Source organism: Meriones unguiculatus, chromosome 6 (genome assembly GCF_030254825.1).
Source record: "Meriones unguiculatus strain TT.TT164.6M chromosome 6, Bangor_MerUng_6.1, whole genome shotgun sequence".
NCBI lineage: Eukaryota > Metazoa > Chordata > Mammalia > Rodentia > Muridae > Meriones > Meriones unguiculatus.
Window position 1 is genome coordinate 69,739,601 of NC_083354.1, and position 22,549 is coordinate 69,762,149.

The 22,549-nt window shown below is 38.3% G+C and overlaps 1 protein-coding gene across 1 annotated transcript in view; it reads left to right on the top strand.

Annotated features, from left to right (window-relative positions):
• Positions 1 to 22,549, top strand: part of Ankrd31 (ankyrin repeat domain 31) — a 151,295-nt gene that overhangs the window by 50,951 nt on the left and 77,795 nt on the right. Inside the window, 4 exon segments of the mRNA XM_060386149.1 lie at positions 9,425 to 9,480; positions 10,197 to 11,658; positions 12,137 to 12,307; positions 17,888 to 18,030. Of these exon segments, the coding sequence (XP_060242132.1) occupies positions 9,425 to 9,480; positions 10,197 to 11,658; positions 12,137 to 12,307; positions 17,888 to 18,030 (1,832 nt within the window).

A 22,549-nucleotide genomic window follows, 5' to 3' on the forward strand; every position in this document is an offset into this window, starting at 1 on the left:
TAACTAGGTTTACATCAAGCTGGCAGCTAAAGCTATGGTATTTTGTTCTTCATTAATAAAGCCATCCTGAGTTTGTGTGGTCTACAGATCTCTCTCATTCTCTCTGCACTCCTGAATTCTTCTCAAATACCTTAGTGGAACAGCTGTTACTTTTCCTTTCTTCTGGTCCTGTATTTTTCCTGTGAAGTAAATTGTACCAAGCAACTCTGGTCAGTTACCTTATGATATTAGCTTTTTCAGTTCTATGAAGTGGAAAAGGAAGCTATTGATTTTGTGTCTTTTCAACTAATATAAGCATTTTTTACTTAATATAAGAAAGGGGTTAGGATTACTGTTCTCATTATTCCTGTGTTCTTAATCTGCTTGTTTCTTTTCTGTTGTTTTTAGTGGGTAGTATAGTAATAACTTATACCTGTAATGTTCTGTAGTTTTCTTAGAGCTAATATTGTTATAGCTTATATAAAATATAAGGGCATTAATTATATACAGGTTCATTTTCCTCAGCCCTTATGATATAGCTATTTATCACATCTGTATAGTTCAAATATCAAAGGATAATTTTATAATTGTTCTTTTAAACAACCATATGTGTTTCAAGGAACTTTTTAGGGTAAAATCTATAAGCAGTATTTACTTACTTGCATATTCTTTTCCTCCCTTGTATTAAAAATAGATATTTTTTTTTTCACATAATATAACCTGATGGTGGTTAACCCTTCTCTCCTCCTCCCAGTTTCTCCCTACCCTCTCCCATCTGATTCCAGTCCCTTTCTGTCTCTTATTAGAAAGGAACAGGCTTCTAAGAGACAATACTAAAATATGACAAAGTAAAGCATGATAGTAAAAATCAGCTATCACCTTGAAGTTGGACAGGACAAACCAACAGAAGGAAAAGAGTTCAAGAGAAGCCACAAAAATCAGAAACGCACTCATTCACACACTTAGGAATTGGATAAGAACACTAAACAGGAAGTCATAATATATACATAATATATACCTGGTGCAGACCTGTGCATGCTGCTTCAGTCTTTGTGGTTTTGCTTTGCTTTGCTCATGTTGATTAAGAGGGCCCAGTTCTCCTGGTTCTTAAAATCTTTCTGCCTCTTCTTCCATGGAGTTCCCTGAGCTCGTGGAGGGATTTGTTGGCAACATCCAATTTAAGGCTGAGTGTTCTAGGTTCTTTTGCTGTCTATGTTATGTCTGGCTGTGTGTCTGCGTATTTGTTACCATCTGCTGCAGGAGGAAGCTTCTCTGATGATGAGCAAGTCACTGATCTGAGTGTAATGGAATATCTTTAGGAATCGTTTTATTATACATTTTGTCTTTGTTTAGACCAGTAGTGTTTGGTGTTTACCCTAGGTCCCTGGGCTGTCTACCAGCAGGATTCTGCCTTGTGAAGTGGCCTTAAGTCAAATGAGGTATTGGTTGGTTACTCCTGCAAGTATGTGCTACTAAGATATTCTTGCTTATGCTAGCATTGCCCTGGCATATCTTGCAGGCAGGGCACCACTACAGATTAAAGGGTTTGTAGCTGGGTTGGTGTCTCTTTTCTCCTTTAGTAGGATACAGAGTACCTTCCTGTACCAAAGATACTAGCCCATAGGAGTGAAGGTTCTGTGTAAGCACCAATTTGACATCTCCTCGTTCAATGCATTGTGTATGTGTTGTCTTTAGCAATGGGGCCTTGCTGTCAGATGGTGGACAACAATGTACTGTTTTGGAAATTGCCTGGGTTGTTTGGGGATTTCCATGAGACATTTGGCCTACAGCTCAATGTGATGTGATCAAATTCTGGTACTGGAAGCTTTGTTTGGTGACAAGAAATGGCCAGTTGAGAGTCTCTCTTCCCCATTATTTGGTGATTTGATTTAGATTGCCTTAATATATGTTACATAGTTTAGGAAGTTTCTGCTGTGTTAGCTTTCCATACTTCCCCTCAATTGCCCTTAATTTTAGCTAACTTTCTATTTATTTTCTCCCTAAACCTCCTCCCCCTTTCTCCCCCCCCTCCCGTCAGATCCTTCTTTGATTATCTGTTCCATTTCCCTTCCCTAACTAGATTCATCTGTTGCTTCTGGTCCCTTGTTCTATAACTACCCTCTATGGTTCTACAGATTGTAGTTTGGCTATCATTGACTTAAAGGTTAATATCCACATATAAGCAAGTGTATACCATATTTGTCTTTCTGGGTCGGGATCAGGATGATTTTTTTTCTAGTTCCATCCATTTGCCGTAAAATTTCATGATGTCATTTTTAAAATAGCTAAATAATATTCGTTTGTGTCAGTGTACTACTGTAAGAGCCAGTGTTTATTTACTAGGTCAAGGTTAACTGATATGGCCATTGAGAGATAAATCACAACCAGGCACAGGCTGTAGGTGTCATAGCAAGACTGTGGCTGTGACAAGCTTATTGCAAACAATCAGACTTTTTATGCCCTTATCAGAAACAGAATGTAATGCTGATTGCTAGGATTGACTTCTGGGAACACAGAGAAACAGAGCGACCTGGATGCTTCACTGCCTAAGGTAGTGCCTCAGTTTCTCAGGAACTGAAAGGCGCACAGTGCCATTTGTCATTTGTAAATAGGAGGCCTATTGATTTTTGTGAGTTAATTTTTTTTTTAATCCAGCTACTTTGCTGAAAGTGTTTATCAGATGTAGGAGTTTCTGGAATTTTGGGGAATCAGTTGTGTATCATCTATAAATAAAGATACTTTGACTTCTTTTCCAGTTTGTATGCTCTTGATCTTCTTCAGTTGTCTTATTGCTCTAGCTAAACTTCAAGTATTATATTGAATAGGTATAGAAAAAGTGGAAAAACTTGTCTTAGTTTAATTGGAATTATTTTTGAGTTTCCATCTAAATTGGCATTGGGTATGGGCTTGCTGTAACCTGCCTTATTATGTTGAAGTATCCTTAATTAGGGATACCCTTGGATCCCTAATCTCTCCAGGACTTTTTATTATGAAGGGATGTTGGATTTTGTCACAGGCCTTTCTGCATCTAATGAGATGATCATGTGGTTTTTGTATTTCTGTTTGTTTATGTGGTGGATTACACTTATCAATTTTTGTATGTTGAACCATCCCTGTATCTCTAGGATGAAGCCTGTGTGACCTTACAATTTAGGTCTCAATTTAGCAGTGAAATTTTTAGGCTGGAAATTTCATTTTTGTTGACTTTTCTGGCCTTAGCCTCCTGAACTGAAGAGATATCTCCTATTTCAGTGTTTTTGTATTCGGTATGCACATATTTTATTGTGTATTTTGCATCTATGTTTACAAGGAAAATTGATCTCTAATTCCTTTCTTTGTTGGGTCTTTATGTATGTGGTTTAGATATCAGGGTATACTGTGACCTCATAAAATGAATTGCCATTGTTCCTTCTGTTTCTATTTTGTGGAATAATTTGAGGAGAATTAGCATTAACTCTTCTTTGAAAGTCTGGTAGAATTCTGGATGAAAACCTGAGTTCTTTTAGTTAGGAGACATTTAATGACTGCTTTTATTTTACTAGGGATTATAAGTCTGTTTAAATTGCTTGACCTAACTTTAGTAAGTGGTATTTAGTAAGAAAATTATTTGTTTTAGATGTTCCAACTTAGTGGAATTCAGATTTTTAAAGTTACGATTCTCTGGATTTGCTTGGTGTTTGTTGTTATGTCTCCCTTTTGTTTCTAATTTTGTTAATTTGGATATTCTGTATTTGCCTTTTAGTTAATTTTAATTAAGGGCTATCAATCTTACTGTTTTTCTCAAAGAACCAACTGATTTTTTTTTTGTATCTTTGTAGAGGAAAAATTTACAAGTAATATACTTACTGGTTTGATATTCTTTATTTCTTTTTTTAAGGCTCCATAGTTGGTGGTTTAAGGGGAATTACTTTCATGATGTTTGTATTAATAGTTTCTCAGTTGAGTTGACTTTCCCCTTGATAGAACATTGGAGAATATTTGCAAACTTTTTTTTAATTTTTTTATTTAACTTTTATTAATTACACTTTATTCATTTTGTATCCCCCTCCCTCCTCCCCTCCTGCTCCCCCCCTCCCCCCCTTTCTGCTTGCATGCCCCTCCCCAAGTCCACTGATAGGGCAGGTCCTCCTCTCCTTCTTTCTGATCTTAGTCTATCAGTTCTCATCAGATAAGTGGCTGCATTGTCAGGGTTCTAGGTTATCTCCATGAATAGTCCTTGGTTGGAGTATGAGTCTCTGGGAAGTTCCCTATGTTCAAATTTTCTTGTTCTGTTGCTCTCCTTGTGGAGTTCCTGTCCTGCAAACATTTTTAATGGTTGTTACTGAAATAAGAAATCTCTCATCAGTCCAAGAGGTTGTGGGCAGAAAATTCAACAAAAATGTAATTTCCAGTCTAAAAATTTCAATGCTAGATTGAGACCTAAATTGTAAGTTAAAAATTATTTTAACATTTTTTTGGATTTTATTAAATCTATCACATAACTTATTAGAATTTAATAATTATCAACAACATACTATTACCTCTCACTAACAAAGAAGATATTTATATAAGGACATTGTATGTTGTTTGCTACTTGAATTACTGTAAATATAAATAGCTGTTTTATAAGTAAACAGCTTATACTGAGCTCTGCCAGCAGTTTGGCTGTGAGCCTCAGCATCTGCTTCGATCCCCTGCTAGGTAGAGTCTTTTAGAGGACATCTTTGGTAAGCTCCTGTCCTGTTCCCTCTTTTGTACCACTTTACTCACACACATGTGATATTCTGGCTGAGCTATTTTAATGATTATACCTTGAATTAGAAATAAATTTTTTTTTTCCTATTTTTCTGCAGAAAGTAGCTTGTAACCAGTCTCAGTTAGTTGATAAATGCCCTATAAGGATTGTTTCTTATTTTGGAAAATTAAGAATGCTTTAAAATATTTGCCTTCTTGGGTTGGAGAGGTGACTCAACAGTTGAGAGTTCATAATGACCTAAGTTCAGTTCTCAGCACCCCCCAGGCAGTTCAAAACTACCATCTATTACCTTTGATCTCCATCGGCGTTACATTCATATGTCCATACCCACTTAGAGACATACGTACACATGTCATTAAAATATTTGTCTCGTTTTTGTATTTTGCCATAGCAAGGTTAAGAATTTGTTTTTCCTCTTCACTTCTTTTCTTCATCTTTTTTTTTTAAGACAGAGTTTCACATAGCTCTTGTTATGTTTCAGAGGATGACTTTGAAACTTTATATTCTTTTGTCTTTACTTTCCATGTGCATGGATTCCAAGCATATACAACCATGTTTGGCTTTATGTAGTAAAAGAGCTTGAACCCAGGTCCTAATGCATGCTAGGCACACGCTATAAACTGAGCTACATTTCCAACTATTCTTGAATCCAGTAAATAATATAAAATACTTTTATCATAATACTTTTAAAGAAAGCATCTAAAATTAGAGAGCTTTGAAATAATTATTAGTTTTAATTATGTGTGTATGTGTGTGTGTGTGTTTATTTCTGTGTTAAGGGTAACACAGAAATAAATGTAAATGCCCATAAAGACCAGATGAGGCCACTAGATCCCCTACAACTGGAATTATAAGTAGTTGTGAGCTACCCAGTGTGAGTTTTGGGTAACATACCCAGGTTTCCTGCAAGAATAATACGTGCAGGGGGTCTAGGTCCTCTCTATGCATGGTCCTTGGTTGATGCATCAGTCTTTGCAGTCTACTCTGGGCCCAGATTTTTTGGATTTGTTGGTCTCCTTGTGGAGCTCCTGTCCCTTCCGGTTCTTTCTATTTCCCTCTTTTTCCATAAGACTCCCTGCACTCTGCCCAAAGTTTGGCTGTGAGCCTCAGCATCTTCTTTGATCCCCTTCTGGGTAGTCTTTTAGAGGACATCTGTGGTAAGCTGTCCTGTCCTGTTCCATCTTTTCTACCACTTATGGTATCTGTCCTGTTTGCCTTTCTGAATGAGAATTAAGCATCTTCCCTAGAGTCCTTGTTGTTTAGTTTCTTTAGGTCTGTAGATTTTTATCCTAGCAGCTCAGTTTCCATGTAGGTTCCCTAGTAAGGGGAGCACGGGCAGTCTCTGACATGAACTTGGTTGCCTGCTCTTTGATCACTTCTTCCTTGGCTGGGCAGCCTAGCCTGCCCACAGAGGAAGCAGATTCAGACAGACCTGATGAACCTGATAGGCTAGGTCACATAGTAAGGGAGGAGGACATCCCCTATCAGTGTTCTAGGAGAGAGAGGGAAGGGGGAAGAAGAAGGGAGGGTGAGACCAGGAGGAGATGAGGGTGGGTAAATACATTGTAAAAAAAAGAAAACTGTATGTGCTGACAGCTGAGCCATCTCTCTAGCTCCTGGAATTGTTGTTTTTTTTTTTTAAGAGAAGGCTTGAAATATTATTAAGATGTAAAATAAAAATCTTTTTTGGTATAATAGGTTGGAGAGCCACTTCATGAAGCTAGTGTAGGAGGATATTATCAGACAGTAAGTGAACTATTAATGGGTGGAGCAGATGTGAATGTCAAAGGAAAGTATCAGATTACTCTCCTCTATGATGTTGTGATGAATAGACATTACAAGGTACTTCACTGCTTTTGTTTATAGGACACACACAGTATTTGTAAACATGGACAGTCTTTGGTACCACAAAATAGGAAAGTAAGTTTCAGTTCATGTACTAATAAAAACTCAGAATTTGTAATAAATTTACCTTGTGATATTTGCCATTATGACCAATGTGGTGGAAGCCATTTTACACTTTCTTTGGTGACATTTTTATTTTTAATTTGAAATACAGTCTTAATATTATTGTTCAGGCTGGCCTTCAGCTTCTAGGCTCAAGGGCTCTTCCTATCTCAGCTTCCTGAGTAGCTGAGATTACAAAAAGTGCCATTTTAACATACTATTTGTATATAAGCATATAGAGCATGTTTTTGTTATGTCGTATGTTTTCAGTGTGTACTCCTTTAAAGCGCTTTTCATACGGTGATTTGAAGGTTCTCAAAGAATGTTTCTTCTATAAAGTGCCACACAGTGATGTTCAGTCCAATAGGAAGCCAGTATAGCTTCTTGGACTCATTCAAAATCATCACAAGGTAGGAAAATCCCAGAGTTAATCATAGTTGCCTGCCTGGTAATACAACTGTTTAAAATCAGATACATTTATTCCATTCTAGTAAGTGAAAGTACTAAGCAAGACTATGAATCTACTATCCATCGTTTATCTTAGAAACTATAGGCACTGTGTTAGAGGATTATGGCTTTGCTGAAGATACGTCCAACCTTAGGAAACCATTTTCTGTTGGCTGTATCATGGTTAGCCCAAAGTTGTGGGCTTGAGTGAGGAAGACAGAAGGTGGCGTTCTCGTTACAACATGTCACTTCTTTTACCTGCTTTTCTTTTCTTTCTTCTTGTCTCTCCCTTTTTCTTGTTTCTTTTTAGTTCTTTTGTAAGAGAAATGGTCTCTAGGTATACAAATTGTGACTCAGTGGCAATTACTGATTATTCTTGGCAAAGATTTTATAGATAACCCCAGTGTTGTTGAAGTGAATGTTTGGTGTTGTTTAGAGTTATGTGCTAGCACACATTTACAATAATGTATCTTTGTCTGGGCTCCTTTATATGAACAATATTTTTCTATGTGGCAGAATTAAATCTTCTGAATGGAGTTGATTCATTATTTAAAAATGACCATGGAACATGTGCTTTGGATGAAGCCAAAGATTATTTATGGGAATCTCCTTATGAAATAATATTCCTAAACATAAATATATCACCCATCATTTAAGATTGAACCACTCTGTTGTAGTTATTGGTCGTGTTGATAGAATTTATAGAAACTGAATTTAGAATTGTGGAAACTGAATTAGTTTCTCCTACAAGTTTTGAGAAAATACAATCAGTAATGTCTTTGTTCCAATCTTTTTATTAAAACTTCTTGTTTGCAGTTGTACCTAAGAAAAGGACCCCCCCCAAAAAAAAGATCCTGCTTTTCTTCCAGCTGTGGCGTTGTTAATAATTAGAAACCCTTTTGCAGGCCAGGTGTGGTGGTGCACAACTTTAATCCCAACACCTGGGAGGCAGAGGCAGGCTCTGAGTTTGAGGCCTGTGTGTGGTCTACATACTGAGTACCAGAACAGCCAGGGTTATATTAGAGAGATTCTGTCTCAAAAACAAGCAAACAAGAAATATTTTACAAATTGCTGCTGTCTTCCCAACAATATTTCTTTCTTTTTGGTTTTTTGAAACAGGATTTATCTGTGGTGGCACACACCATTAATCCCAGAACCCCAGGAGGCAGAGGCAGGCAGATCTCTGTGAGTTTGAGGCTAGTCTGTTCTACAGAGTGAGTCCAGGACAGCCAAAGAGAAACCCTGAATTGAAAACAAACAAAAAAAGAAGAGAGGGAGATGTACTTGTGCAAGACACTTTATTTTAAATTTCAGTTAAAGAGGACTTTATTTTTTTGTTTTGCTTTGAAATGCTATGGATCAAACTTAAGCTGGGTAAACCCTCTTCCCCTAAGCTGTAGTCCATCCCTGAAGAATGTTGTTTTTTAAAATTATAAGGATGAGGAATCAAGAACATTCACACTATGAAACATATTTGCTGATTTCTATCTTAGGATATACATCAACTTTAATGAGTTTTAACTCATTCTGACAGATTTTATTAATTGGATAATTTTGGGTAATTTACATTCCCTTTGGCCAAATTGCCTTTTTTTTTTTAGTTTTACTATGTAGTCTATAAATATGGTTTTGCTATGTATTCTTTGTGTGTGTGTGTGTGTGTGTGTGTGTGTGTGTGTGTTCACACAGTACACATGCATGCATGCATGGATATGTGTGTGCACCATGGCATGTGTCTAGAGGCCAGAGGACAGCTTGTAGGAGTCAGTTCTCTCCTTCCACCTTGTGAGACCCAGGCATGGAACTCAGCGTATCAAGCTGGGCAACAAGTTCACTGAGCCATCTTGCCAGCCCATGATACTCTGTGCCCATCTTTATTAATAGTTATTTTGTCAGATCTGTTTACTCTTCTAATAGAAATATTATTGTTCAGAATAACACTTAGCTTGTAATAAATGTGGATATGGTGTAGCTATGTATGTGCCAACTTTAATATAAAACATTTACATGATTTCACATGTCCCCTCTAGTCAAAATTTTTATTTATTTTGAGTGTGCATATGTGTTTGTCTGTTCATGTACATAAGTACAGGAGTGAGAATGCCAGGTGGATATGTGGAAGGCAGAGGACAACTCTGGGGAGTTAGTTCTCTTCTGGCACCTGTGGGATCCAAGGATTGAATTCAAGACATCAGGCCTGTGTGCAAACCCGCTGGCCCATTTTGCTGGCCCACCCTCTAGTGTTTTTCATGGCCAAAGACTTTCAGATCTAACTACTGGAAGCTACTTCCTTCTGTTTTTGTCTTTTATCTGTAGCTCACGGGAGGAGGAGCGCTGGCCCAGCATACGTAGAAGATGTATTCCAGTACAAGGTATATCTGTATTTAGTAATGAACAGTTGTGAAGGTCTGTACCTGCTCGTTATTCTTACAGGTTACCAGAGGGAAAGAAAGACTGGTGAAGCATACTTAGGTTAGTGACTTCACCTTTAGTGTAAGACACTTTGGAATAATTGCATGAGCTAGCAGAAGATTCCAGCCTCTTAGTCAAGTAATGAAGTAACTACTTAACTCGTTAAGTAATTTACTTACTTAGTTAAGTAAGTGTAGCCACATACATGGCATACTAGGGGAAATGTATTGTAAGTCATTTTCTTTCTGTTGTTCTTTATGGGTCCTGGAATTTATCAACCATGTCAAAATTTTATCTGATTTAAGTGTAATACAAGAATTACAGTTGTGAGTCCAATTTTACATTGTGGGAGGTTACTCTTCACCGGGTGTTAAAGTCATGTCCAGTAAGAAGCAGTGTTCTGGTTTCAATCTTAGCATCCCACAGTCAGGTTTCCAGAGAAACCATTTTAGAAGTCATCTGTCTTTTAGCATTTAAATCCCATCTTCAACTGCCCAGCCTATGTTTTTTCAAGATGGCAAAGGAAGAGACTTCTGTAATCTTAGCTCGCTATGTGACAGTTGGAAGGATATAGTCCTGTAACACTGCCTTTACAGTGTCTGATGTAGAATCATGCTCAACTATAGATCTACATGTGAAATTAAAGCTAACCAGGTTGTTTGTTTGTTTTTTATAGAAACCAAAATTAAGTTTTAATAATTACACTGAGTCTATTTTTGATGAAAAAATTAATGGACAGGAACCAAGACATGTAGAATTCAATAAAGGAAGCAACAGTTTACTTGAAAATAAAGAATATGTACATGAACATTGCCAGAAAAATTCCAATACCACAAAATTTGGTGATTCCAAGCCTAGGCAATCAACTGTTAACCAAGTAGACTCTACAGAACTTAGAAGAAATAATCTGCACAATGTGAAAGATAGCAGAACTAGTGTGTCTGAAAATAAAGGACAAACAAATATGCAACATATAAGGACTCAAGTACATGATACAGACTGCAATTTAAGCCAGGCAATAGCTATTTCTTCTTTTGGGAGAGTGAATAAATTAGTTGCTCAGCAGCAGCATACTGTCCAGACTCTTTATGACCTTCCAGAAGAATCATGTGAACTTTCTACCCCAACTCTACGAAGCTTGAAAAATGGGTTTTGTAACAGTGAGGTTTTTAAAAAGTCAAATACACAAATCCTGGATTTATCAGATAGTCGAGAAATGCAGTTCTTGGAATTAGAGTCCGTTGATCAAACTAAAACTGCTTCCTTCTCTGAACTTTCATCATATAAAGAAATAAAATCACTACATGTAACTACAGTTCAACAACCTCACACTAACCAAGAACAAAGCAGGAGCCCATGTAAGTCCCCTGAAAACAATAGCTCCGATGAGAAAGACAAGAGCAGTAATAAATGGGAGAATTCTTTCCTCTCCTTCATAAAGGGACACTCTGCTGCCAGTGACAGTGATAGTGATTGCCACAGCTCTGACAAGTCTGTAAGATCTCAAAAAGAGGGCACAGACCCCTGTCATCATGAAGAACGCTTGACAGAGAGAGAAGAAGTGGATTCTCAACACTTATCTTCTAAAAACTATTTTTCACAGGAAAATGAGCTAAAAGTAGGTGGCCTAACTACACAACCACAAAGGGAAGCTGTTAATTCTTGTGATTCAAATAATACACTAATTTCTGAAAAACATATTCCAGTTAATAAAAATTGTACATATGGAACTTCTTTTGATCACTCCTCTGACAATACTGAGCAAAGTTCTATGCCTTGTACAAGACTGCCTTCAACACAGAAAGTTTCACCATTGAGTGTTGAAGTGGAGCTATTAAAAGCATTCCAGGAAAATGTCCCAACTCTTTTAGTAAATCAAGCTGATACACAAAATGTGGAAAAGAAGCAAGACACAGAAAGGGATTATACCGTGAAAGGCCAAATGCCAAGTTCTTCAGATAGCCCTTTACCCACAGCCGTTCATTCTCAAGTAATAGAAATAACTAAAGCTGAGAAAAGGAAACCAGACCTCCCAGGGATAATGAATAATTCAGATTTTCATTCCCCTGAGAATGTGAATAAAGAATCGGCCAATGCCTTACAACTTAATCAAGGAAAGGAAAAACCTCACAAATCAGGTATTAGTATTTCTCAATTTGTACATTTCTTACAGGTTTCCTCCTGTAGAAATTCACAACTGAATTTTACTTACCCTGTGGCCCAGCTGAAAAGCATAGGCCATCATGGGGTTCATGATTTAGGAAGCTGAGAAGCTCAGTAAGGTATTTGTGCTTGATTTGCAATTAAGAGGCCTGATTTGTTCTATTGTGTGAGCTAGCCAGACATGCCTAGTAACTTTGAAAGTCAAACAGTTATTACAAAAGTTACTAAACTATCAGTGAAAGCTAGTGAATATGTCTACCAGTTTTTATATCTTTTTAATATGGCACCAATTTACTATTCAAACTAATTTACTATTCATATTTAGTATCCAAACCATAATGTCATTTGTAAAGCAGAAAATTGGTACCTCTCATTGAAACAGAAACTGGAAGAACAGTTTTATTTTCTTGTCGTGTAACTATAAGACTAATAATATAAATGGTTGTGTTTCAGATGAAGATGTAACTAATAATGCCAGTAGAGCTGAAAAAAATGTAAAATATTGTAAGGAGAAAAAAGAAAAGATGGACTGTGGAACTCAAATGCTTTGTGATACACAAGAACACAGAAAAGACCAGAATTTCAGAAAAACAAAAAGTTCTCTGAAAGCTCACTGCAGCCAAGGTTTGTATAAATATTTGTGTCAAAGTTTTGTAATTAAGCTCCATTATTTGCTTTATTTCAAAGAATTCTTAAATGTTTAATTAAACTGGTGGGGGTTCTGCTTGATTTTTATGCTGGAGCTATGAGATTATTTCAGCCACTGTTGTTAAAGATCCACTTGAGAATATCTGGTGGTCTCCAGATACGTGTTTGTCATATTGCTGACTGTGGCTTTCAGTTGTTACATTAGAGTAGATAAACAGCCCAGATAGCAAGAACAGTTAGTGGAAGCCAGGTGCAGTGGCGCACGCCTGTCATCCCAGCACTCGGGGAGGCAGAGGTAAGTGGATCTCTTTGAGTTCGAGGCCAGCGTGGTCTACAGAGCCAGTCCAGGATAGCCAAGGCTATATAGAGAAACCCTGTCTAAAAACAAAACCAAACAACAAAAACAAGAAGATTGAGCGGAAGATCTAGCAATATGTAATGTCTCAGATTCTTAAGACACACCCATTTCACCCTTTTAATTTAGGGAATATTAAAGAAGTAAGGGCGCAGTGTTTTTGGGTCTGACAAAGTAACCATTTTTTAGTGGTTTTAGAACTAACCCTGTGGTGAGCAACAGCCTAGACACCTTAAGTTAAATATTGAGCACTGAAAAGTCAATTCATATGTTGTTATGAGGTAGGGAAGGTGCTGGACAAGGCATTTCCTTTGTGAGCCTTCTCTTATTTTCCCTCTTTATGTAAACTGAAGACCTTTATGGGCATTCTTCCTAGACGGGATTGAATGGTGGTTCTTCCGTAATGAGTCTACTTCCTAGTCTCTGGAACTTGTGAATAACACCTCTGTGGTAAAAGAGTGAATATTATTATCTTCTTTGAAAAGAATATTTACATAAATAATCCAATTAAGCTCTTTAAGGTAGAACTATTCTGAATTATCTAGAGGAACCATAAATTTAATGAATTGTTTCTTTATAAGAGAGAGATGGAGGGGCACTTGAGAAACCTAGAAGATAAAGTTAAGCAGTTCATGTAGCCTCAAGCTGGCAAATAAATATAAAAATACATCCTGGTGCGACCACCTAGTATTGCTTGTATGTATATGTTTTTAGGGATGACCACTTGATATTAGATAATCAGTATCTATTTATCCCTTGGGAAGACTAATTCTTCCTCTCTCAGTAGTCACTGCTTTCCTGTAGCTCTTCACTTAGGGGGTGGGACCTTGTGAAATTTCCCTTATCAGTGTTGTTATGTTGTGTTCTCATTTGCATCTTGTTTAAGCAATCATATTGTTGAGATTTCGTGGCTGCAGCTTCCTTGTCGTATATAGATGATATAATGTCACAGCAGAGTCCTCTGGCTCTTGCAGTCTTTCTTCTTCTATGCAGTTCCCTGGACCTTAGATTTTAGGGTTGTATTGTAGATGTGCCATTGGTTCTCTGTATTCTGACCATTCAAGGTTTTCTATAATAGTCTCTGTCTGCTGCAAAAAGAAGCATCTCTGATGAGAAATGAGAGCTACACTAACCTATGAGTATAAGGTTACATGTTAAGAATAAAGAAGGTTTATACTGGTTTGAGAAAGTGGCAGTAGTAGGTTCTCCCCTAGGTTCATGACCATACCAGTCATGGGTCCTTGTCTAGGCTTACAGTTCTAGATATAAATAAATCCCTCCTATTGAGTCCAGTTAGACAGCTTTTGGTTACTACCAGAGTATAAGTCCCACTATTGCACCTTTGAGGATATTCTACCTTTCTGGTCATTGTTGTAGCCCATAGGCATCACAGCTAGTTGATACCTTCTTTGCTACATCTGTACACACCAAGAACAACGTACTAGGATTCGTACAGTCTACATTAAGAACTATTGGGAGATTTTTCAGTTGAGATTTTTAGTTTGCATGCCCACTACCTTAAGTGCTTTATACTTAACAATTTTGTCTCTGTCTCTTTGGATACCCTCTACCTTTCTCTTTGTATTTTTCAATAAAGAATTGTGAATACACAAAAAGGAGTATGTTTGCTTTTTGTCTGGATGTCATTAGAAAATATCTGTGAAAGGGCTGACCGGGCTATGACTCAGTGGGTTAAAGCACATGCATTGCAAGCAGGCACGCCTGAGTTGGAAGCACCAGCACCAGTGTAAAAAGCTGAGCATGACTGCACTTGTCTATAACCCTAGCATTAGGCGTGGAGATAGCAGATCCCAAGAATCTACTGGTCAGCCAGATGATGCAATGGCAAACTTCTGTTTTGCTGAGAAACCCTGTCAAGGCAATAAGGCAAAAACTGTTAGAGACAAACACTCAGTGTTTGCTCTACAGTAGTAGGCATGTCCACAGTGTGTACATGTGCACACCAGCATGAATGCAGTACACACACATGCGAAAATAGCTTTGAAGTCACTCAAAATCCATTTTATAGACAATAGTCTTTGGTCTGTTACCATAGTTACATATTTGGTTGCTGATATTTAGCAAATAGGGCAGGAAGGGTCTCATCCTTAATGCAGTGGTTCTCTAACTATAGCTTGTATCAGAATCATGTGGCCAGCTTGTTAACTGTTGATTGCCTGGTCCTGCCTCAGAGTCTGCTTCAGTTAAGTGTACTAGTTGCCTCTGTTGATAAGAACATGATCACAAATTTAATAGTTCTTTAAAGACACACATTTGTCTTCCATAGATTAGGAATTGAGCACCACTTCACTGAGTCCTTCGACAGTAACTTTAATAGGCTTCAGTAGAGGTGCTCTTTGGAACTAGCTCTCACCTGAAAGCTGGACTTCCTCACCTGAAGGAAGGACTTTAAGATCATGTGATTGCAGAATTCAGTTCTTTGAATGTGATTGTACTGAAGGCTTCAGTTCCAATTACAATCTTCAGTGACCTAATCGGAGAAGTTAAGTACATTCAATATTGAAGTATTTTGGTGAGGAGAAAATTATTCAAGAGAGAGAGGGTTACATAAAACCACAAACATCAGAAGTTGGGGGTTCTTAAGGGGTTTTAGGGTTTGGTCTTTAGAGCAGGTTGGAGCTGAAGAGCCTGCCTTTGTAGTCAGTACTCATGCTGCTGGCGTAAAGAATGTCCTTTCGTTTCTTACCCTCTGTTTTGCTTCAGTCTTCATCTTCTGTGAGGTGCTTCGTGCAGAAAATGAACCTCTAGGTTCCTGGATTTTGGGTGGGAGTATAAGATAAAGTGAATGGTTGCCATTCAGTTCATAGTTGGAGAAGGGAGCTCAGAGTTCCCACTTTATTCTGTCAGCTGTCAGTCAGTTTTTCTGTGTCTACACGTTTCTTCCATGGCAATCAATGGCCCCAGGTACTGGCTGCGTGGGATCAGATAGGCTTTTTTTTTCCATGATTCTCTTTGCAGGCACTTGAATTTGAACATCCCACAGTCTGCTAAAGCAGTTCACTCTTCAACAGTGACTTTTCAGCTCCCCTGCCCCAAATTTGTTCAAGTCTATCCTCTTTTCTTTCCTTCTGTATTTTCTTTTATAGTTAAAAAAAAAATACCCATCACTGTAATGTAGCAGAGTATGAGGAAGAAATGAGGAAAAACCATGGTTTGTTCATTGTTTTTAGTTCCAACTTAATCTCTCTGAAAAGAACAGACTTTTAGTAAAGGGACTCTTTGGAAAATGATTTTGTGTACTATGAAAGAAAAACAACCCAAAAGACCAGTTTGCTACTTGGCACCATATGTGGTAGGAACATGCGCATTGAGAAACAGCTGTAGAAAGAGGAATTCCGTTTTATTTTTGCGATAGTTTCACCTAGAACTCAATATTCTCCTGCCTCAGTCTCCCAACTGAGTGCTGGGATTCCAGGCATGCACTAGTACATGCAACCTGAAGGAGTTTCCATAATACCAGAATTTGGTTGTCTTAAGGAAAAATTTGCCAGGCACAGTGGCACACATCTGTAATCCCAGCACTTGCAGGACAGGCAGGCAGATCTCTGTGGGTTTGAGGCCAGCGAGTCCAGGACAGCCAAGGCTATACAGAGAAACCCTCTCTTGGGAAGAAAAAAGAAGAGAAAGAATTACCCCATTGTTGAAGGACTGCTGAGAGTGAGGTGAATGTGGAATTAAACCAAGTGTTCAGCCGAGTATTTGCCTGAATGAATGCAAACCTCTATTCTTTCCTCTCAAGATGCGACTTAAACCAAAAGCAGTAAAGAATTTTTCCAGTCCACTAATTATGCCCAAGAAATTATGACACCGCTTTAAAAAGAAATTCTCACCTGCTGTGAACTAACTCTGAAAAGTAACAGATGTGTCTCCTGTTTATAAACACCTTAAATGAGGCATCGAGTAAAGGAATATATGGTATCCAGTAGGCAGTTATCAATTGAATCATGAAAACTTTCAGTGTTTTCAGGAGTTATCTATTATATACCTTCTGTATACTTAAATATAATCAGCTTGCAAGATCTTAAGCTATCTCAAACTCCTGTTCCTGTGACTTCCCCATGGTGAAGGTCTCTTACCTAGAATTTTGACCTAAAATAAACATTCTCTCTCTTCCTTAAAAAAAGTAATATGACATATTTTGTGTAGCATCCTGTTTAGAGTATTATCAGGAAGTAGATCTGTATTTTCTAAGGTCCTTTATAACAGTGAGCATTTTGCTCAGATTTGCTTGTTACAATTACAGAAGTGAACACAGCTGGAATCAATAAGAGGAATGCCAAAGGAGAAAGCAAGCTCCATGTGGCTTCCAGAAGAGGAAATCTTTCCCTAGTGAAAGTTCTAATAGAATCTGGAGCAGATGTGAATCTAAAAGATTATGCAGGTTCGGGTTCTTTTAATTGTTTTCAATTTGAACTCACTGAAATACTGATTTTTTTTCCCTTTGCCCCAATTTTGATGTTGGCTGATACTAAACTAACTTTGAACTGTATTTTTATACCATTTTTAGTTTGATGAATAAGATTTGTCACTGTTTCAGCAACTGTCACCTTTGAAACAGTTCTTACAACTAAGAACATTCAGAAGGGTGTACAGAGTTAGGAGTAAAGGGAGTAAGTTGGACTTTTCCTTGGAAGCCTTAAACCCATTCCCTGACTTGGGAGAAATGCAAAATGTTCCCAACTTTCTGTCCATTCTCCCTCTCTGCTCCCTTTATGTGACTCCCTCTTTCCTGTTCTTTCTCTCTTATTCTAAACCTGTTCTAAAAATCAAATTTGTGGCATTTTGCTTATACATAAAATAATCTCTTGTAAATAATTAAAGAGGAAATGCAAAGATTTACTGAGTCAGACGCCACCTTAAATAGAAATGTAACAGTGCAAATCTGAGCTATGAGAGTTAGATATTATGGCCAAACCTAAGCTGAAATGATTAGCATCACTCCCATTTCTGTTTGGGCACTTTAATCAACAGTGTTTATGAAGAGATTACTTTTTCCCAAAATGAAGCTTGGGAAATATATTTTAAAAGCAATACTTTTAAAATTATCTCTAGTCCAACACTTAGGCATGTATTTCAGTAGCATTATTGAGTCTCCTAACATAAGACACCCTTAATGATATTACATGAATCTTGGTAGGCATAGAGCAGCTTTATTATTGTTTTCTTTTTCTCTTTTTCAGGTTGGACACCCCTTCATGAAGCATCTAATAAGGGATTTGAGGATGTAATTATGGAGTTATTAAAAGCGGGTGCAATTGTGAACTGTGAAAATATAGATGGAATTTTGCCTTTACATGATGCTGTGGTGGGGAATCACTTAAAGGTAATGATGCTTGTCAGATTAGGTTCCTGTTCTTTTCCTAGAAAAATGGAGGTGGGGAGATGAAGGTATGTTAAAGTGAGAACCAAAGTGGTTGCGTGTACTAATGATTGTAAAGCCTGCTAAAATTATGAATGGACAATATTGTATGTAGATTAGAAAATCAGTACATATTTTAGGGAATTATTTTTCCATTATCTATCACATATGTTATATATCACAAAAGAAAACATTCCATAAATCTTATTTTATTTTTAATTGTCTAAAGTGATTTCCACAAAGGGTCGAATATTAATGATGATACATGTGACAGATACTTTGGTTTTTGAGACAGGATCTTTTTTGTGTGTGTGAAACTTTTTTATTATTATTATTATTAGTTACATTTTATTAACTCTGTATCCCAGCTGTATCCCTCTCCCTTATTCCCTCCCAATCCCACCCTCCCTCCCTCAGCTCCTCCCTGCCCCTTTCCAAGTCCACGGATTGGGGAGGACCTCCTCCCCCTTCATTTGACCCTGTTTTATCAGGTATCTTCAGGGCTGGCTGCAAAGTCCTCCTCTGTGGCCTAGCAGGACTGCTCCTCCCTTGGGGGGTGGGGAGGTCAAAGAGCCTGCCATTGAGTTCATGTCAGAAATAGTCCCTGTTCCCCTTACTATGGGAAACCAATTGGTGATTGAGCTACTTCGAGCTTCATCCGAGCAAAGGTTCTAGGTTAATGAGACAGGATCTTAATATGCAAGCAATGCTGGCCTCAAATTTAAGAGTGCTTCTGCCTCAACCTTCTGCATATTACAAGATATCATGAGCCCACACACCCACCCAAGGCATTCTTTTGTAACCTAGACATTCTCAGTAGTTTTGAGGGGAAAACATGAAGTAATTGCCATTTGGAAGTTACTTGAGTTTTCTCTACAAAGCAGTATAGTAAACATGTCAGAGGAAATTAAAAGGCCAAGGTAGAGGCAGGCGGATCTCTGTGAATTTGAGGCCAGCCTGGTCTACAAAATGAGTCCAGGATAGCCAAGGCTACACAGAGAAACCCTGTATCAAAAAACTGAAAAAGAAAGAAATTAAAAGGCCACCATTTCAATGACACACTCTTTCAGATATTGGTCGTAAGATTCATTGATGTAGTACCCTCAGAGGCCAGAAGAGGACATCAGATCCCCAGGAACAGACAGTTGTTAGCTGCCATGTTTTATTTGGAATCTTACCTGGATCTTCTGGAAAGAAGATAAAGAACCAGTGCTCTTTAGCCCTGAGCCATCACTCCAGCCTGAAACTCATTATCATTTTTCATCTTTTTTCTTACATTTCTTTTCTTTTTGACAAATCTAGGGAGGAGGAATCTTACTATAGCCAAAAGTAAAATAGGGGCTGAGACCATAGCTTAGTCAGAAGACAACTATGAGAACCTAAGTTCAATCCCCAGAACCCACATAAAGGAAAACCCAATGTTGAAAAAGTGGAAGTGGGCAATTCTCTGGTGCTCAATAACCAGAAAGCCTTGTCTAAACAGAATGCACCAGATTCCAGTGAGAGACCCTGTCTTAAAAAACAATGTGTAAGAGTTCATGTCAGAGACTATCTCTTCCCCTTAGAGAGAAAGAGGATCCAGGCAGTCCTGAAGGGACCTTATAGACTAGGGTCAGACAGTAGGGGATGAGGACTCCCCTTTCAGTGGACTAGGGATAGGGGAGGAAAAAAGGAAAGGTAGAACTGGGAGGAGATGACTGAGGGGGCTACAAATGGGATACAAAGTGAATAGTAATAAATAAAAAAAAAATGATAATAATACAATTTTTAAATTTATTTTTTATTGATTACAGTTTGTTCACTTTGTGTCCCAGCTATAGCCCCCCTCCATCTCCTTCTGTTCCCCTCCCCAAGTCCACTGATAGCGGAGGTCCTCCTACCCTTCCATCTGACCTTAGCCTATCAGGTCTCATCAGACCTTACTGCATTGTCTTCCTCTGTGGTCTGGTAAGGCTGCTCCCCCCTCAGGCAGAGGTGATCTAAGAGCCAGCCACTGAGTTCATGTCAGAGACAGCCCCTGCTCCCCTTACTAGGAAACCCACTTAGAGACTGAGCTGCCATGGGCTACATCTGTGCAGGGGTCCTAGGCTATCTCCATGTATGGTCCTTGTTTGGAGTATCAGCCTTAGAAAAGACCCCTTTCTATGCCAGTACCATGCAGTTTTTAAAACTGTTGCTCTATAGTACACTTAAGATCAGGGATGGAGATACCTCCAGAAGATCTTTTTATTGTAGAGGATTGTTTTAGCAATTCTGGGTTTCTTGTTATTCCATATGAAGTTGAGAATTTTTCTTTCCAGGTCTGTAAAGAATTGTGTTGGTAATTTGATGGGCATTGCATTGAATCTGTAGATTGCTTTTGGTAAGATGGCCATTTTTACTATGTTAATCTTGCCAAGCCATGAGCATGGGAGATCTTTCCATCTTCTCATATCTTCTTCTAATTCTTTCTTCAGAGATCTGAAATTTTTTTCATACAAGTCTTTGACTTCCTTGGTTAGGGTTACTCCGAGGTACCTTATGTCATTTGTGGCTATTGTGAAGGGTGTTGTTTCCCTAATTTCTTTCTCAGCCCTTTTGTCTTTTGTATACAGGAGGGCTACTGATTTTTTTGAGTTAATTTTGTATCCGGCCACTTTGCTGAAGGTGTTTATCAGCTGTAGGAGTTCCCTGGTAGAGTTTTTGGGGTCACTCACGTATACTATCATATCATCTGCAAATAGTGATAATTTGACTTCTTCCTTTCCAATTTGTATCCCCTTGATCTCCTTCAACTGTCTTATTGTTCTAGCAAGGACTTCCAGCACTCAATGCAGATGCTGAGCCTGATGGGCAACTGTTGGGCAGAGTGAAGGGAATTTTATGTAAGAACTAAGAAATAGTAAGAGCTGGAGAGGACAGGGTCTCCACAAGGAGAGCAACAGAACAAGAAAATTTGAACACAGGGAACTTCCCAGAGACTCATACTCCAACCAAGGACTATTCATAGAGACAACCCAGAACCCCTGCACAGAGGTAGCCCAGGGCAGTTCAGAGTCCAATTGGGTTACATAGTAATGTGAAGAGGGACTGCCTCTGACATAATCTGATTGGCCTGCTCTTTGATCACCTCCCCCTGGGGGGGAGCAGCCTTACCAGGCCATAGTAGAGGACAATGCAGCCACTTTTGATGTGAACTGATAGACTAAGATCAGAAAGGAGAGGAGAACCTCCCCTATCAGTGGACTTGGGGAGTGGCATGCATGCAGAGGGAGGAGAGAGGGTGGGATTGGGAGGGGAGGAGGGAGGGGCTTATGGGGGGATGCAGAATGAATAAAGTGTAATTGATGAAAAATTAAAAAAAAGACAAATATAGAAAAAAAAAAGAAAAGACCCCTTTGCCTAGATATTTTGGTTCTCTTGCTCTCCTTGTGGAGCTCCTGACCCCTTTGGGTCTTTCTATCTCCCCCTTCTTTCTTAAGATTCCCTACGCTCTGCCCACAGTTTGGCTATGAGTCTAAGCATCTGCTTTGATACCCTGCTGGGTAGAATATTTCAGAGGCCCTCTGTGGTAGGCTTCTGTCTTGCTTCTTGTTTTCACCATCTTCCAATGTCTATCTCATTTGCCTTTCTGAGTAAGAATTGATCATCTTATCAAGGGTCCTCCTTCTTGCTTAGCTTCTTCAGGTGTACAGATTTTAATATGTTTATCCTATACTATGTGTCTAGTATCCACTTATAAGTGAGTATATACCCTGTGTGTCTTTCTGCTTCTGAGATACCTCACTCAGGGTGATCTCTTCTAGTTCCCACCATTTGCCTACAAATTTCATGATTTCCTTGTTTTTTAATTGCTGAGTAGTATTCTATTGTGTAAATGTACTACAATTTCTGTATCCATTCCTTAGTTGAGGGACATCTGGATTGTTTCCAGCTTCTAGCTATTAGGAATAAAGCTCCAATGAACATGGTTGAACAAATGTCCTTGTTTTGTACCTTTTCATCTTTTGGATATATGCCTAGGAATGGTATAGCAGGATCTTGAGGAAGCACTAGTCCTAATTGTCAGTGAAAGCACCAGATTGATTTCCAAAGTGGTTGTAAAAGTTTACATTCCTACCAGCAATGGAGGAGGAGTCCCCTTTCTCCACAACCTCTCCAGTATGTATTGTCACTTGAGTTTTTTATCTTAGCCATTCTGAAGGGTGTAAGGTGAAATTTCAGGGTCACTTTGATTTGCATTTCCCAAATGACTAAAGATGTTTAACATTCCTTTAAGTGTTTCTCTGCCACTCAATATAATAATAATAATTTTAAAACAAGGTATAAGACTTCCAGTCTAATGAATGACACATAAGGGTGACCTTTGACCTCCATAATCACATGCACTAATGTTCTCTCACAGTCACCCACACGTACATGTACACACACATGGGCATGAACGTGGACACAGACACAAATTTCTTTGGAACTCTCTTGAGTACTTATTTTTATGTTTATAGCT